Genomic DNA, 17,683 nt, shown 5'->3' with positions numbered 1-17,683 from the left:
TTAAGCCTTGGTACAAAGTGCTACATTTGGCAAAAAAAACCAAAAAACAATACTACTCATCATCCGGAGAACAGCATCCCTACAGTGAAGCACGCTGGTGGTAGCACCATCTTGAGAGTTGGCCTCTTGTTTGCTTCTCTGACTTATCTTTGTAGTTTTCAGAATTATACGTAGTACAAAAGTCAACGTTTTTACCATATTAAGGGTTTTCCCAGGCTGTCAGACATATTTCCAAGGATTGACGCCATTAGCTATACAGAGCATGTTACATTTTTCCTGTTAGAGAAACAGGAGCATGTTCTGTGAGGTTCTCACCCTGAAAGGACACCAAGCACCAGGTTTAGCACGAAGAAGGAGCCAATAATGATGAGGGGAATGAAGTACATCCAGTTCCACGTGGGACCCAGTGCATCATTAGTCTGAGGACATATCGGACAACAGACATGTTATTAGCCTACATTCATGAAGCTGATGGACAGTCCAAAACATCCGAAGCCAAAAATTCACCAGCCCAAGGTTGTACCAGAACAATATTTAATTCACACAAACATTATCTCTTAAATTACGCAATATTGTAGTGTTGTTTATTGGACTATCAGACATCTGTTGCAATGCTATAAAAAAAATGCTGTCGAGTACAGTAAAGCAGTACACTAGTTTGTGCTTTAAACATGAAAAGGAGTTGAAATTCAGTGTAATCAGAACAAAAAGATCCATCCACCCTCACACAGTGAGTCTGATGAACCTGTGTTGGTGTAGGTCTCCTGACAGCATAACAGCTCTTTCTCCCTCATAAACAAACATCATCAGCGCACTGAACTTCAGTAGCATGATTCTTTTTATTATATAAAAATATTGATATACTTCGTATCTAAGGGCCATTCACAGAGATATAGTGTAGATTAGTGCTAAAAAAAAAGTTTGATCAGAAAATCTTGAATACTTCATATTTTAACCAGCACCTGAGAATAACAACCCAAGTGTGGTTAAAAAAGGTGCATTTGTTAGCTTTATAAAAATGCCACATGGGACCCTCATTAGTTTAAGGACATATGGGACAACAGAGACATGATTAGCCTACTTTCTGGAATCTGATGGAACGTCCAAAATGGTAAATGCCAAAAACACACCAAGGTCACACCAGAATCACTACATGAAACATTGAGAAGGTTAAGGTTAATGACAGGGGTGGAGTGTGTACTATATGGACTTCATCCAATCACATCACTCACACTTGTTTAACTTCATATTTGATTTATTATAAGACAAAGTGTATCTGCATACAAGCTAAAGGCCTTATTCAGAGCTGAGTTATACATAGTGAGGATTTAATACTGAAATCGTATTGTATCAGTATTCAGAACTCCGGGGACACAATGAGATTTTATTGAACAGAAGGGTGGATTTTATTGAACAAAATGCCACACCAAGTTGTAGGCAAAAAAAAGATGAGCAAAATACAAAGGGGCAAAGAGAAACGGCAAACATGATAAACAGTCCAAGATCCAAAATACCAGAATGTCCAACGAGAAGTAACAATTGACTCAGAATTGCAGACAATAAAGAAGGCAAGACTTCACAAAGTGTACCTGGAAACTAGTGTTTATTATCTCTGAATGAAGAAGTAATGGGAATTAGGTGAGTTCAGTATCCTGGAAGTGGGTTAGTACTCAGGTGATGGAGGCCTCTGGTGTTGTGGAGTGAGTTTTTCAGATGAACCCATGACAAGATGTAACTAGAGATTACACACTACTCGAACAGTTGTGTGGGGGGGTTGTGTGCTTGGGGTGGAGTTTGCCTAAAGCAGAAGAATGTACATTTTGACCTTGAACTAACAGCCATTTTGCCCACTCTTACTGTATATTGAGACACTGAATGAATAAATGAATAATAAATAGGATCCTTTCCATATCCTGTTCATGACAGACTTTAATACTGTATATTTACAACTCATTAGACTACTTTTAGATGTTTATTTAAAACTTTGTCTTTTTCTCATTCATATATTATTAAATTAGACTAAAATTTATTTTATTCTGTTTTACTTTTATTCCAATTGTATTGCAACTAACAGCAAAAGGGGAAAAAATGCTATTTCAGTCCATATTTTCTATCCCCTGATTATATTATGTTTGATCTTATGCACATCTAGACACAACTGAGATCTATACAATAATAAAAATCTGGCAAAATCAGAGGTGTGAACTAAGCTAAGCACCTGTGTAGTGTGGCTCTAAGTGCAGAGAACTTTCCCTGAATAAATATCAACATAAATTTTGACATAGATTGCTACCTTAAATGATCGATTCTGAAAACTGTCCATAGTTTATTACACGAAATGACCAAACCTTTGAGAAATGTTTAGACTTTATCTAGGTTTAAAAAGTGGTCCTAAGTAAAAGTGGTTGATTTGGGTAAGTGATGCGAGCTTACATTGTAGAGAACAGCAGTCCAGCCCTCCATGGTGATACACTGGAACACTGTGAGCACTGCAAAGAGGATGTTGTCGAACTGAGTGATGCCATCGTTCGGCCCAATCCACGTTCCATTACAGTCGTATTTCTCCGGACACCTTCGCACACCACAGGCAAACTCCACTTCGGAGGAGTCCACTGTCTCGTTATCTGATGGCAAGACAAACACCCACAACCCCCCAAAAAAAATCTCACAACACAACAATGGAAAATTTCCTAAATTTACACCAAAGAGGTGCAATCTCACACCAGTGTTACTGGCTTCAGCATTATCTCCAATCTGCTTTAGTTCTCAATCACGATTATATTATTTAATGATGATCCTAACCGAGGATGTCGGGTCGAGGAAGGCAGGTGTGGTGCAGCTTGCCACTGTAGAACTCCAGGCCGATGATAGCGAACATCAGGATAGCGAAAAACAGGAGGAGGCCGATCTGCAGCAGAGGCACCATCGCCTTGATGATGGACTTCAGAACGATCTGCAAACCTGATGTTACACACAGAACTGTTACTTCAACATCACCGCAAAATCTGTGGCAGTATGGATAATAATTGTAACAATGTATAATACAAATGATGTGTATTATTACTACTACTACTACTAATATTTATTATTGCTTATAATAATATGTTTTCATTTACAAAGATCACATTTTAGGTTTCCAAAGATTCATCTTCTAAATATTTTTTAAAGTATTTATGAAAGTAACATATTAATGGATTTTTATATAAAATCCTGATTGCTTTCTAGTTCTAGTAACTTTAATAATAACAAGAACACAACATCTCTTTGTTGTTTTATTCCTCTTACATACTGTACCAATTTGCCAACAATTACATTTATTATTAATCAAAGAATGACATCATACTTTTTATACATTTATAGTTACATTTAATATTGTGGAATGTCCACAAGACAAGTTAGTTCCTCTTATCACTTACAGTATAGCAGCTATAAACAGTCATTCAGATCCAGTTTTCCAAAATGCTTGAAAAAACCTACCAGCTGATTTCCTTTTAAAATTGCACACCAGTGTTTCTAAGACATCTGATGCAATTACAATTTCAAAGCACCAAATATTGATACTTTTGGACAGCACCGGAGATAGAGTGTAATTATATACATTCGCAAATTCATGATGTAATGTATTCATGAAGGCACGAAGGCAATTACAGGCTGAAATTCAAAGACACTGGTTCCTGTGTTTGGTGTGGCCGCTGATGAAGGTGGCTGGCTTATTATGAAGATCAATGATAAGATATTCTAAGGTGGGCTATTTATAGTGAGCGGGATGTAATTGTTATTAATGAAAGAAACCAGAGAATGAGCTCAGAGAGAGAATTCCTCAAGATGCTCAGGATTCATTAGAAAACTTGCCTGAACCTCATGCTCAGGATTCATATGACTAGTTTGAGGTATGCACTAAGGATTTGTAACAAACCCAACAAACATATTTTTCTTCTGAAAAGTAGCATATTTCTGAGTGAAACATCATACTTGGACGGCAGACCTGGGATTTTATCAACTGGAATTTGATTGTGAAATGTAGGCATTCCAAAATCGAGTAAAATCTAGATGCTACTCTCTCCCTGCAACTGAGATCATCACTGTCTTTAGAGCATTACTGCTTCTTGCTTCTCTGCGCCAGAGAGACTTCAATAAACCAAGACTCTTATACTTTGCTAGTTTATCAGACGTTAGTGAGCCAGCTAGTGACACACCAGCTTAGTCTGACCAGCAAGTAGCTGCCAAAACACTGGCCAAGCTGGTCAAAATTGACTAAACTGATTACTAAATGTGTTAGATTTTGACTTTTGTCTATTATGTAAACATTAATAGCTTTATTAATTCAGTTTCTACCAACACTTACCAGCTGGTAGATATGGTCTACTAGTTTAAGCAGCTCAACGTTTACTAGTCAGTCTGGCAGCTAATCAAGCTACGCTGTATTTCCAATTTGCATATTCATGCATATTCATAATTCCTGTCATTTTCATGTACAGGTAAAGGTGTGATGTTTGTTCAAGACAGTGTTGTGAGTTTGTTGGGAATTAAAGACCATATTTTAACAATTTATTATCCTACACGGATTACATTTTCATGGTTTAAATGTCACAATCTTGGGTACTCTTGAGCTATCCACTTATAATCCATTACATAAATTTGAGTCACTTACTGGGAATTCCTGAGACGAGTTTGAGAGGTCTCAGGACTCGCACTGCTCTCAGTGTCCTCAGGTCCACTGGGATGTTCATGTGAGCTCCAGCAGTGGCCAAGATCCTGTGTTCAGCACAATAAATCACACACACCACACACACACACACACACACACACAGATGCCTCATCACTGACCTATTTTCAAATACTTCACACCAAAAACAGGAATACAAAAATGACCAAAGTGCTCTCACTTCCAAATTCATGTTTTTGACCAAAATTGTTTCAAGTTTTAGATCAAGGGTTAGTACAACTCGACCCTGAAACACATTAAATATTAAACTATTTGTGAAATTAGTGTTTGATTAAGTGTATCTTGTGTTCATTTGTTGGCTGGGGCTGTATTTTTGCCAATCTCGTGAAAGGATAGCAAATGTCTATCACGTTAATGTCAAAGCAGTACATTGTTAATGCTATCACAGTTACAATGGAGTATAAGAAAATTTCAGCGATCTCAAGAATCTGACCAGGATAAAGCAGTTACATGTGGAAAAAATGAAAGATTACAGAATGAATGCATAAATAGAGGAGAATAACAGGAATCCCAGCATGATTAGAATATATACAGCACCATGTGGTTAAAAAAAAAAGCTATATAAATGTATAAAGGCGCATCATCGTTTTTTCTGAGGTGCTGTTAATAACAGGTTAGCGGTAATTTGATGCAAAACACGACTCCCCATATGATTAGCATTTAATTACCAATCTTTCACCAATGTGCCTTCATCCTTTGAGTAAACAGTGTAAGTATAGATCTCCTGTATATCCAAACAATTCATCTCGACATCCATCATATCTTTCATAACACCACATGTAAATAAACATGATTGTGAGTACAGTGAGGAGAAGTGAAGCGGCTGTAGAGAACAGAGAGGGAATGAGGTACAGAGGTAGAGAATGAGCACATGCTGAGTGGGAGCAATAAGAAAAAGGCCGAGCGCGGGGGCGTCGAAGGGTGTTCAAGGCTCTGAACGAACGCTGCTGAGTGAAAATGCACCGGTCTCAAGGTTATGAATCCAACCGGAACATCGTGTATGGCTGTTATTCAAGGAAACGGCTGTGCTGTACACCAAGGCCACAAATCACCAACAGATCACAGCAACTGGTGAACAGATTTCATTACATAAACTGAAGAAACTGGGTAATATACTGAATTCTGTAAAGCAGAAATTGGATTTGAAACACGCATGCCCATAAACAATGTATGAACTATTCACCCCTATACTATGTCCAGTCTTCACTGGCATATATATAGCTTGAAAAGACTCTGTGATGATACCAGTAGATGCAGTGTATAAAAAAACAAAACCATAAAAATGGGCAGGGGGAAGCTTTTAGGTGAACACAAATGGAAAAAGATATTCAGAATATAGCCATTAAAATAATTGAAAAATAATTCAATGACTAGAGATTTGGTGCTCTGTAAGTAAACAGAGGTGAGGCTGCTCACAGTTCTAATACAGAACAAAATAAAATCCACAAGAAATGCTTGAAGACTCTCCTGAGAGCAATTCAAACACCATCAACTCAATCCCACTGAGTGCAAATAGGTTTAACACTCCAGAATTATTTTTATGCATTCCTTCAAAATGATCTGTGCCACCACATAATATTTGATGAAGTTTGCCCTGGAGAAAATAACAGTACAGAGGCCCCGATTTACTGTAAAAACACATGCATTCTTAATAACGCCTGAAAAAAGTAAGCTGATTTAATAAAAGGGTCTATGGAGAATTGTATTTTTAATAAATATAGACAATCTGGGGCATCTATACCTGAAGGCTGAACATGTAGGACAGTTGTAATTCACATCGTAGTTGTCATATTTTTGATGGGGGATATTTTTGATGACCAAACCCTGACTGATATCTCTTCAGAACTTTGTCCTGGAGTTGTTGTGAAACCTCTTTGGTCTTCATGATGCTGTTTGTTTAGGTATGTTCTCTAACAAATTCTGAGGATTTCCAGGAACAGGAGTATTCATATTGAGATCATGTGACACTTTAATTGCACACAGGCTGACTTCATTCAACTAATTAAATCAATTCTGATGGTAACTGGTTGCAGCAGAAAAAATTTTTGGGTTTCCCAGCATTGGGGGTGAATAGTTATCTAAACACAACTTTTTTGCTTTTGAATTGTAAATGAAAACTATATGGAATCTACATCCTTGTGTTCAGCTCTGCCTCACTTGATATAGATCCTCGTTTTCAATTTTGTCTTACCTGATCTAGATCCTTGTATCTGAGTCTGCCTCATTTGATCTAGATCCTCGGATTCAACTCTGCCTCACTTGATCAGGATCCTCATAGTCAACACTGTCTCACTTGATCTAGAGCATCAGATTTGACTCGTCCTTGCTTGAGGTAGTTCCTTGGATTCAACTCTGCCTCACTTGATCTAGATCCTTGGATTTGATTCTGCCTCGCTTGAGCTAGATCCTCGGATTCAACCCTGCCTTGCTTGATCTAGATCCTTGGATTCAACTCTGCAGTGCTTGACCTAGATCCTCAGATTCAACTCACTTGATCTAGATCCTTGGATTCAACCCTGCCTGGCTTGATCTAGATCCTTGGATTCAAGTCTGGACTGCTTGACCTAGATCCTCAGATTCAACTCACTTGATCTAAATCTTCAGATTCTACTGTGCTTCATTTGATGTAGCTCTACCTCACTGTTAGAGAAAGAGCTAGATCCTTGCATTTGTCACTACCTCATGTGGATTCTCAGATTCTACTCTGACACACTTGAGCTAGATTCTCAGATGCGACTGTGGCTCACTCAATCTAGATCCTTGGATTCAATGCTGCATCACTTGATCTGGATCTGTGGATTCATCTCTGCCTCATTTGATCTAGATCCTTGGATTTGACTCTGCATCACTTGATCTAGACCCTCATATTTGACTGTAGCTCACTTTATCCAGATCTTTGTATTTAACCCCCCTCACTTGATCTATATCATCAGATTTGACTCTGTGCCACTTGATATTGATCCTCAGACTTGACTCTGCCTCACTGTTAAAGAAAGATCTAACTCATTGGATTCCACTCTACCTCATTTGAATTCTTAGATTCTAATCTGATTCACTGGATCTAGATCCTCATATTCAATTGCGCCTCACTTGATTTGGATTCTCGGATTCGAATCTGCCTCACTTGATCTAGATTCATGAATTTGACTCTGTCTCACTTGTATGCTGTTTTGGATAAAACATCTGACAAATGTATCACTGTAATGTACATAAAAATGTAGAAATGATTTTCTACATTGATGCAAGTCAATTCAGTATCCATGGCAACACTGAATGACCAGACGTTCATTGTTGGTGCAGAAAAGATGTTGTTATTGGTTTATTTTGCTCAGTCCTGGTCCACCTTCATCTGTCCACTAAATCTGTCCAGTTTTTTTTTTAGCCCATATTAAATTTGATTTGTATGTGACCAGAATAGTCAGTCTACAATGTAGTCTTTCCTACATCATAGAAAAGGTGTGTTAGAACTTTCACTCTAGCCAAAATCTTGACAACCAGATTAAAGTCTGACAAAGACAGCATTTTTAAATTGTTAATGCGTTTGTGCTCACTGGATAACACCAGAACCCAAATGATTTCATGCTATATCCTAAGATGCACCAGCAAAGCTTCACATCTCTTCCTCCAAATTTGCAAGAACTTTCCAACCAACCAACCTGATCACATTTCCACAAAGTTCTAACAAGACCAATAAATGGAGATATGGGAGATTGTGAAAGCTTTCGTCTTAAACTGGGAATCACAAAAATTAATAATTTTTGATAGAAATAGCACTCAATAAGCACGTTTTGTCATTTTTTTTTTTTTTTTAAAAAAGGTCCTTTTCAGAAAAGCAGCTTTGAATGGATCTAGATACACCTCAGTGGAACAGCACACAAAGACCGAAGCTGAATAAAAAACAGAATTAAAGCAGACTTTGCAAGGACACCTGGTACATGCTGATCAAAATCACTGCAGTAAAGCAAAAGTAGTGAAAGGATAACAGAGCGCTAGGTTTAATAGAGTTCTCATGCTAATTTTAATTGCAATGCGACAGTTGAACAGTGATGTCTAAAACACACACACCATGGAAACCATGTTTAACGCTCCTCCAACCTTGCATGATATTGATGTATTAAGACTTATTGATTGTGGAAGACAGAGTAGAACATAGGCTCTATGCTTTCGTAGATAGTATTTGTGTGATATCGCTGTGACTCCTGAATTTCCAGACTACAACTCCCATGACCCTCAGCCTGTGACCTCATCACAATCAGTGATTACTCATGACACTCACCTGTCTGCAGTCATACTACTACCTTTAAATAACCTGGATTCTAACCTGGACGTCTTGCACCAACATTGTATTGTGAGGATTTCAAGCTTTTCTACTCGTATTGATTCATTTTTTTTTACTAGTTTCCTGATTTAGTGTGTAGTTTGTTCCTGTTTGCTGATAACCTGACCATATGTGTGCCTCACATTTCTGAGTATTGCCTAACTCTTTGGTTTGTTTGCGACGTTGGTTGCAGTGAAACCAGAAAACCTTCACCGTGTCTATCTGTCCACTTCATGACAATTTAGAATCAAGCCAGAATTACCCATGCATAACCATCAACACTGAGAATGAGGTTAAGTGGGACTGAGGATTGAAGTTTTTATTAGTAAATTAAGTAAAAATTGCCAATTGGACAATGCATGTAACCATTGTTTCCCATTGGACAATGCATGTATCCATTGGTTCCCATTGGACAATGCATGTTACCATTAGTTCCCACTGGACAGTACATGTATCCATTGGTTCCCACTGGACAATGCATATATACATTGGTTTCCATTGGACAATACATGTGTCCATTGGTTCCCATTGGACTATGCATGTATCCATTGGGTTCCATTGGTCAATGCATGTATCCATTGGTTCCTATTGGACAATGCATGTATCCATTGGTTTCCATTGGACAATACATGTATCCATTGGTTCCTATTGGACAATGCATGTATTCATTGGTTCCTGTTGGACAATGCATGTATCTCTTGTCCAACAGGAACCAATGGATACATGTACCATTTCCATTTTTCATTCATACAACTGAGCAGTATAAGGGTCCAAAAGGATCAGCATGGTGGTGCTGGGATTTCACAACCTTCTGAGCAGTAGTCCAATGCCTTAACCACTGAGCTACCACTGCCCATACACTTGGTGATGCGATCGGTGCGTGAAAATTGTTAAAGCTGTATTCGAAGACAGGAAGGCATTAAAGCTTGTCAACTGCCCTTTGAAGTGCATTCTTCTGGCTGATGTTTGAAGGTAGTATACATGGCTTACATATTCCATAATCCTATATGTCAGGCAGGCTGTACAAAAATGGTGGCGGAAAACACCAGAAAGTGAAGGAGCAGTTTGTGGACAAATAGGTTATTGGTAATTTATTTAGATTTAAGATGTTATTACTGATGTAGTCACACAATATTTGCTTTGCTTTCCTGACAATATTTTATTCTGTCTTGCCTAAGGGACTTCAGGGTTAATGATCGTTGGCATATAGTAACCTGACAATGTAGTGGTGTACCATTTCCATAGATATCAAAGCACCATCTTAACTGACTTATAAGACAGCCAGGCATCAAATGCAGCTGTTTTCCATGTTTATAGATATACTATTAATCCAATATCTGAATTAAATTGCAAAAATAATTGGTGTCACATTTAAATAAACAAGCCACCAACACTGAGTTCCCTGACAAGCATGTCACATATCACGTCTTCCCATATTCATGCCCTGTTGCAGGAAATCTTGCTATTGTACAACTTACACTTCATTTTCCTATCACTATGTCTCTCAAACCTGACACACACAGCTCAACACCACATTCCAACCCACCGCATTCAGCACACATTTCTTAAGATGGTTTCTCTCAAGCTTTGCTGAAGGCTTTGACAAATTAATGATCACGGAGTGAACGTGCATGCCACGCTTGTCCTGAATGAGAGCTTTCTGCCTTTTGTGATGATGTTGTCCAACTATGCGAATTCGAAAAGGGAAAAAAATTGCACCTGACACGTCCAAGCTTTGAATTCCTAACATGAACAGAATTTGCCCTCTCCCACACACGTACACCTACATGCCGCACAGCAACGAGCTGTTAGAGGCCAAGGCGAAATCAGAAGGGGGAGGGGGGGATGGCCATATCAACAACGAACTGTGAATCATCAGCATAACTGTAGCAGATGCAGAGCATTTGAGATATTTCCACTCGGATGGTGGATTTTTTTTTTTTTTAATACATGTTTAACATTTTGGACAAGCAATGCCATGCGTGTCTTACTAATGAGGTCTATCTTTTTATAAGAATGTTCTAAAAACATATGACAATATAATGACACCACAGAAACAGAGGTTGTGTTTATTATTTTATTCTATATTTTTAAATTACAGTAAGCTTGGTTTGGATGTGACAGAAGTACACTGAGCTACAAAATTAGTTCAGACATAATATCTTCCTTACACTCTTCAAAAAAAGGTTAAATCTCACATGCTTAAGGGTTCTCTGGCTTGTCCCTCTGGAGGAAATCTGAAGTAGACCCTGTTTAGGAAGCTATTAACCCTATTCAAAGGACTAAAATTTATGTCGCTTAATATCAGAATAAAAAAACTCATTACGTCAACTGATACCTGTTAAAATAGAAATGTTTATTTATGAATAAATAATATAGTCATGCAAATCATCAATATAACTGTAGCAGATGCATTACATTTGCAGAATTTCCACTTGGATGATAGTTTTTATCAGGTTTAATGTTTAAGACATGGGACGCCGTGCTAACGTCTGACTAATGAGGCCTATCTTCAGACTCGCAGGCTGCCATGACTGTCAAAGATCGCACTTTTGGTCATTTCACAGGCTCAACACAAACAATAACACTCTTTAGTGCTACTTAGTGCTGAGACTTTTTATTTATTTCAGCTGACTGTGAAACACTTACTCAGACATGCAAAAATGACTCAGATCTCCACCTTCAGCACGATCACAGAAAAGAAAGTCAGCTCTTTTACTCAAATCCAGCTACAGACTTCACAGAAAATGAATGATATCATAACTAGGTATTTGCTCTTACTAACTACTCAAGAGCAGTGCTTACTGGGCTATGCTATGCATACAGGAATAAATGTTCCATCTAGCATCTCTGATGGACTATTGAAGGTTACGAGAATGCATTTAGAACTCTAGAACCCATAACCTAGACATTTATAAAGGCTTAGTCCAACAGGAGTCAGTTGACATAAGGATGGCTTTTATCAATTCTGATGACATTTTCATTCATCTTTCGTAACCATCACTATGGATCTGGAGCCTATCCCAGGAACGCTGGGTGTGAGGCACGAATACACCATGGATGAAACTGCTGTCTACTGCAAGGCACAATGCACATACACATTCACACCAAGGGGCTAATTGTTGTAGGAAATCCAACTACTGGCATGTTCTTAGGAGGTACAAGGTAAACAAAGAACCCAGAAGAAACCCACAAGGACATGGAATTTCACACAGACAGTAACCCAAGCTTGGAACTGAACCGTGGAGCCTAGAGCTGAAAGATGCCAACAATACTTGGTGCGCCACGATGCAGCCCCATATGTGTACATAAATTTGAATAAATTGGCATTTCTCAAGAGTTCTTTGGATAGCTTCCTAATGGAAAATTAAGTTTAGTTTGCTGTTCTGATATTTGCCCTCTGGAGAGCATGGTGGCTTAGTGGTTAGCACTGTTACCTCTCACCACTGGGGTTGGGGGTTTGGTTCCCTGCGTGTGCAGAGTTTGCTTTGGGGGTTTCCTCTGGATACTTCAGTTTCCTCCCCAGTCCAAAAACACACATTGTAGGCTGACTGGCATCTCTAAATTGCCTGACTGTGTGTGTGTGTGATTGTGCATGCCCTGTGATGGGTTGGCACCCCACCAAAGTGTCCCCCACCTTGTGCCCTGAGGCCCCTGAGATAGGCTCCAGGCTCCTTGCAACCCTGTGTAGGATAAGTGGTACAGAAATGGACGGATGGAGGAATGTTTGATGGACAATTTGATAGTCTGTAGGCTGTGAATCAACCGGGGGAAGGATGTTAGACAAAGTTTCATGGTCATGTTTATTTATTTTTTATTTATTACCTCCAAAAGGTTTCCTCCAACCTCCAAAAACATGCCAGTAGGTGGATTTACTCTAAACTGGCCCTAGGTGTGAATGAGTGTATGAACATGTGTGTGCATGATACCCTGTGATGCACTGGAGTCTAATCCATGGTTTATTCACAATTCACTCCCAGTGTTCCAATGCTAGACAATGCTACAATGCTAGAGCTTTACTTGCGATTGAAATATGTCCAAAAGAGAAACATCATTTCAGTTCAGAAAAGTCAGTAGTTTTTCATAACTTTTCATAGTAGAAACTGTCCAAATTTCATCATGTGGAGGGTTTCCAAGGCTGCTACACATATTATTCTTTAAATGTCATGTGACTGCCTAATTTAATGCAAATACCAGAGGTTCAGCATGACAGAAATGCCTGTGCAGGCTTTACCTGCATTTCAGCCCTTCACTGACATACTGTCACTCACCATATAGTCTAAATTCAACCTTGCCAGAAAGCCCAGCACACCTTTTAGTTTACCGAGGCAGTCTTGACTTATTTAAGCAGCACTTGCCATTTTTAGCACTTTACACTCTCAAACAGGACTAATATAAAGACGGAGAATGGCTTCAGCCGCCCAGGGGGAAAACACTAACCTCCGACAGGGGGCCACTTACGCAAATGCAAGTGCTGCCAATAAAAGACTATTATACAGAAATGAATATGACGGTATATTAAATATAAACTTTCTGCACGCGCGTTCCCCTCAGACTTCAGCGCAAAAGAATATCAAATTAGCTCGGTGCGTCTCTGCAGATTTGCTAGAGGCGATTCATTAATTCCAGATGAAATGACAGCCGCGAGCTGTGGTCCACTGGCCTTGTTTCTAGTCCCAGCAGACCAGAGTGACACATGTGTAGTTTTCTTTTAAGTCTGACTTACTTTTTTTCTGTGTCAAAGGAGGCCGAACGTGTGATGGCTAAAAGTGTGTCAGCTGCATACAGGGGGAAAGTGGGTTACATTGCAAAGAGGAGGGATGGTACTAGTAAGGGGCAAGTGTGATATAACAGATTAGAGCTCTAAATTTAGGGGAGAAGTGGTCACCTTAGCATCCAACTGCGAACTATTTTCACATTTTAACTGACAACAGAAGTCTGAACACTGCCAGTAATATACAGTAAAGCTTTGGCCATGTGAAATAGTGTACAGAGACTCTACACTATTGGTGGTTGTTTTTTAATAAGGCGTGGCCAAGAATTATTATATTGAAGCCACAGGTTAATATATTGAGGCCACGACTTAATATGCTGTGGGAAGCTTATACTTAATACACGGCCTCCAGTTTATTACTTGGAGGGAATGGACGAAAAAGTGTATTTGCTTTGAGAATTCGCTCGATATAGAGAGTGTATATCCATTTCACAATGCCAGTGACTCCAGTTTGTCTTTATGCATCATTCCAAGATTGAAGTAAAGTGTAATATTATCAGTCAAGTCCATGCTTAGGTTCCTGTTCCCACAATGCTCAGATTCTATTCATTTTTTTGTGTCTCACTCAGCTAAAAATACAATCATTTAGGATGAAACCTACGAATCAATCCTTTTGGTTAACCCTGAGGTGACATTATGGTTATTTTACAATAAAGTGTAGCTACACATTAATATATTGTGGCCATCAGTTAATATTTCAAGGCCACTAACTTAAACTGAAATTCCATATAATTTTCCATGGTAACAAGATACCAAAGCTGTGGGAATGAATTGTGTAACATGAGCCTTAATGGCTGAAAAACATCAATGCCACCAGTTGATGGGGGTTTGAGTTGATATCATAACAAACTGGTGAGATAACCAGGTATCTTTAGGGCAGTGTACATGTGGTAACATGACACCTACATACACCCCTTATGACGAGTGACATAAAGTTACACAAGCATTTATAGAAACGTATTCCAAAAGCTGTCAGCTGTAATACTGCTTTTGTCATAACATCATAAAATCATGAGATATGAGGTCATGAGGTTAGATATCTTTGTTTGCAGATGTTTCCAAAATTGACATAAAGAGTTTTAATGTGTCAGCTCAAATAAAAAAACAGCTTTTTCCAATTTTCTTGTCATTTTCACATAACACATTAGTCAAGGGATAGACATAAGATTGTTAAGATGCTTTCAGAACTGACTTACATTAGAACGTCATTATGACTAACTTTGCAACTAATCATCATAGATCATTATGGATGGGTTAGATTCATTACATGCAAGTCAATCGAATTATTTATTCTCTTTCAAGCCTGACTCACAAAAATAAAAGAAAAAAATGTAACCAGAGTGAAAAACAATGTGACTGTAACATGTGCCACTTATGTGCCATTTCTACCTCGACACCTTTAAACTAGAGTGTGGGAGCAGAGCAGCTTCTGAAGCCAACATCTTGGCTGAGTTTCACTTCATCTCGTCTGCTGACTGGCTGACGTCATGAGACCTTTGCCAAAATTCTGTTTGGAAGGATGAAGCCTCTCATTCTCATCAGCACTGGAAAGCTCTGAAAGCCTCAATAAGGATGATTTCAGGACTATATCACACAAAAAATGGGTCATTAGAATGAAAATGTGTCTTCCATAAATTAAATAGCGATCAAATTGAACTCCTGCATAAATAACATCTATAATGAAATGTCAAAACTGCTGTCACGTCAATTATGGATCAGGGAATTTAAACAAAAAACAACTCAAGCTATCCATCCTGTCCTTATAGAAATAATCAAATTTTAAACACTAATTACGTAAATCACAGTTAATTATTCATGACATTTCCTTCTCCATTCTCTTAAGCTATTGTATACTGCCAAAGCTATACATGAAAGAAAGGAGCAATTTATATAACAGTTTAACTCAACTTGATCCCTACTTCATGCAAAGGATGCTAAAATAAAGACTTCAAAGGTGAGCAGTTAAATGTCGAAATCTTCAATTCATAATATGGAAATGACTCCAATATCTCAATCTCAGTTTAGAAAGTTTAACTTAAATCCATGTAAATGACTAAAAAAAACCAACTTTCTAACCTGGAATCACTGCAGTGTTTGGAATGCTGCAAAACCTACGCATAACGACGCCCACGCTAAAAAACTCAGCACCAGCTGACAGTGTTACTCACTGCCACTTTCTAACTGATAAGCAGAAAATGGCCTTAAGGGAAGAACCGCATGGAGAAACTCTTGAATAATAAAACTCAGGAAGATCGGAAGATGTAAAACTTCCAATGCATGATGGTAACCAACAACATGTCCACCAACTGGAAGCTAATTTTCACATACACAAGTAGAAACTTTCAGTCCTTTTGGTAAATAGTGAGTTATCACCAAGTTCTCACCTACCACGATCGGTAACTTGTATATTTATCTTCCTTACAGGATGGAAAAAACCTACCACCAGTTGACGGGTATTATACTAAAAGGTTGGTTGGATATCGTGACAAACTGGGTAGATAACCAGGTATTTGTATTTACAAAGTATTACGACACTTTACCTTAGGGCAGTGTTCATGTGGCTACATGACTCTTACATAATGCCTTAATGACATAAATGATAAAACTTACATAAACATTTATAAAGGCCTATTGCAAAAGCTCTCAGCTGAAATAAAAACTGGTTTTGCCAATTTTTAGGCCATGTTCATGTATCATTTTCATTAGTCAAGCTACTCTGTATTGCAACAACTTTGCATAAGAGAAAGGAAGGCAAGAATCTAGGGAGCATTTTGTATAAAAATTTAACTACTTGATGTAAATGTGGCTCAAATAAGTTGCAGTGGCTCCGGACAATATAATTTGGTGAGGCAGAAAAACATTATTTACAACACAGCCTCAAATAAAATTAAGTCAAGACGCTATCACACTTGACGTTTCCAGCCTTTGCATGGGAAACAAGGCCACTGTGGTGTTCACGTCTGCATTTCTGATGTATAGACATTGCCTACTTCATAATTCCCCTCTCCCTTTCCCAATCTTTGCAATACATCTTACAGTACAATTGGTTCTGTACACGATAGACACACTGTCGGCGCTTACACTGTGCCTTTGATTGCGAAAACGTATTAGATTTAATTCTGATGATTTGGTATAAAGCAAGATCTTGTCAGACGCATGGTATTTTTAAACTAGCCCAATCTGGCAACCTGTCATTAACTGTTCTGTCTGCTTCTCCTCCACTGAAAATGTTCATGGAGTGGGCATGGGGCAGCATGATGCCTGCCCCAGTAGATCTCTATTGCAGTTCCAATTTTTGACCACTAGGCATAATAATAACTCTATGGAGCTAAAAGTGCAACTCACACACCTTCTTGAAGGGTGAGCAAATCAGTGGAACATTGGTCACTCAAAAGAGGTAATTAGTATTTCAATGGAATTTAAAATGTATGGAGTTGGGAATGAGGACTTTATGAAGATTAACATTTGTTGATTGGCTGATGTATATGGTGGGGCTCTGCTTCACCTCCTCTTATGGATAAGCCACTACTGGACAAGCCACTTTGGTGTTGAAGTGAAAATAGCCACGGAAAAAAAGCTTCCAAATCAACAAAGTGTCCTCCAGTTGGGAAAACATTTTCACAGCTAGACCTACATGCACAGGTAGCACCTTTCAGAAACCTTGATCAGACCAAAATAAAGAACTACCGAGATTATCCAAGAATCATTTTGGTAAGGATCCAGTCTTACTCAGAGCTCCGGCAGCTTGTTCTGTCGCATAGCTACCAGCAAATCAGTCTGATGATGCCGCTTTTATATAAGCCTGATCGAAAAAGAAGGGAGGGTTGTGATGTCGGTGTGAAAGTATGCAGTCTAAGTGCTTGCA

General features: G+C 38.6%; 1 protein-coding gene across 1 annotated transcript in view; it reads right to left on the bottom strand.

The window, feature by feature from the left end:
* cacna1eb (calcium channel, voltage-dependent, R type, alpha 1E subunit b) overlaps positions 1-17,683 on the bottom strand; it is a 65,310-nt gene that overhangs the window by 45,445 nt on the left and 2,182 nt on the right. The window contains exons 3-6 of the mRNA XM_053233639.1: positions 4,652-4,755; positions 2,803-2,961; positions 2,434-2,624; positions 316-419 (exon numbers count right to left, since the gene is read on the bottom strand). Coding sequence (XP_053089614.1) covers positions 316-419; positions 2,434-2,624; positions 2,803-2,961; positions 4,652-4,755 — 558 coding nt within the window. The remainder of the gene's footprint in view (positions 1-315; positions 420-2,433; positions 2,625-2,802; positions 2,962-4,651; positions 4,756-17,683) is intronic.

Source organism: Pangasianodon hypophthalmus, chromosome 4, assembly GCF_027358585.1.
Source record: "Pangasianodon hypophthalmus isolate fPanHyp1 chromosome 4, fPanHyp1.pri, whole genome shotgun sequence".
Taxonomy (NCBI): domain Eukaryota; kingdom Metazoa; phylum Chordata; class Actinopteri; order Siluriformes; family Pangasiidae; genus Pangasianodon; species Pangasianodon hypophthalmus.
Note: the sequence above shows the minus strand (reverse complement) of the source record. Positions and strands in the feature narration are given on the sequence as shown.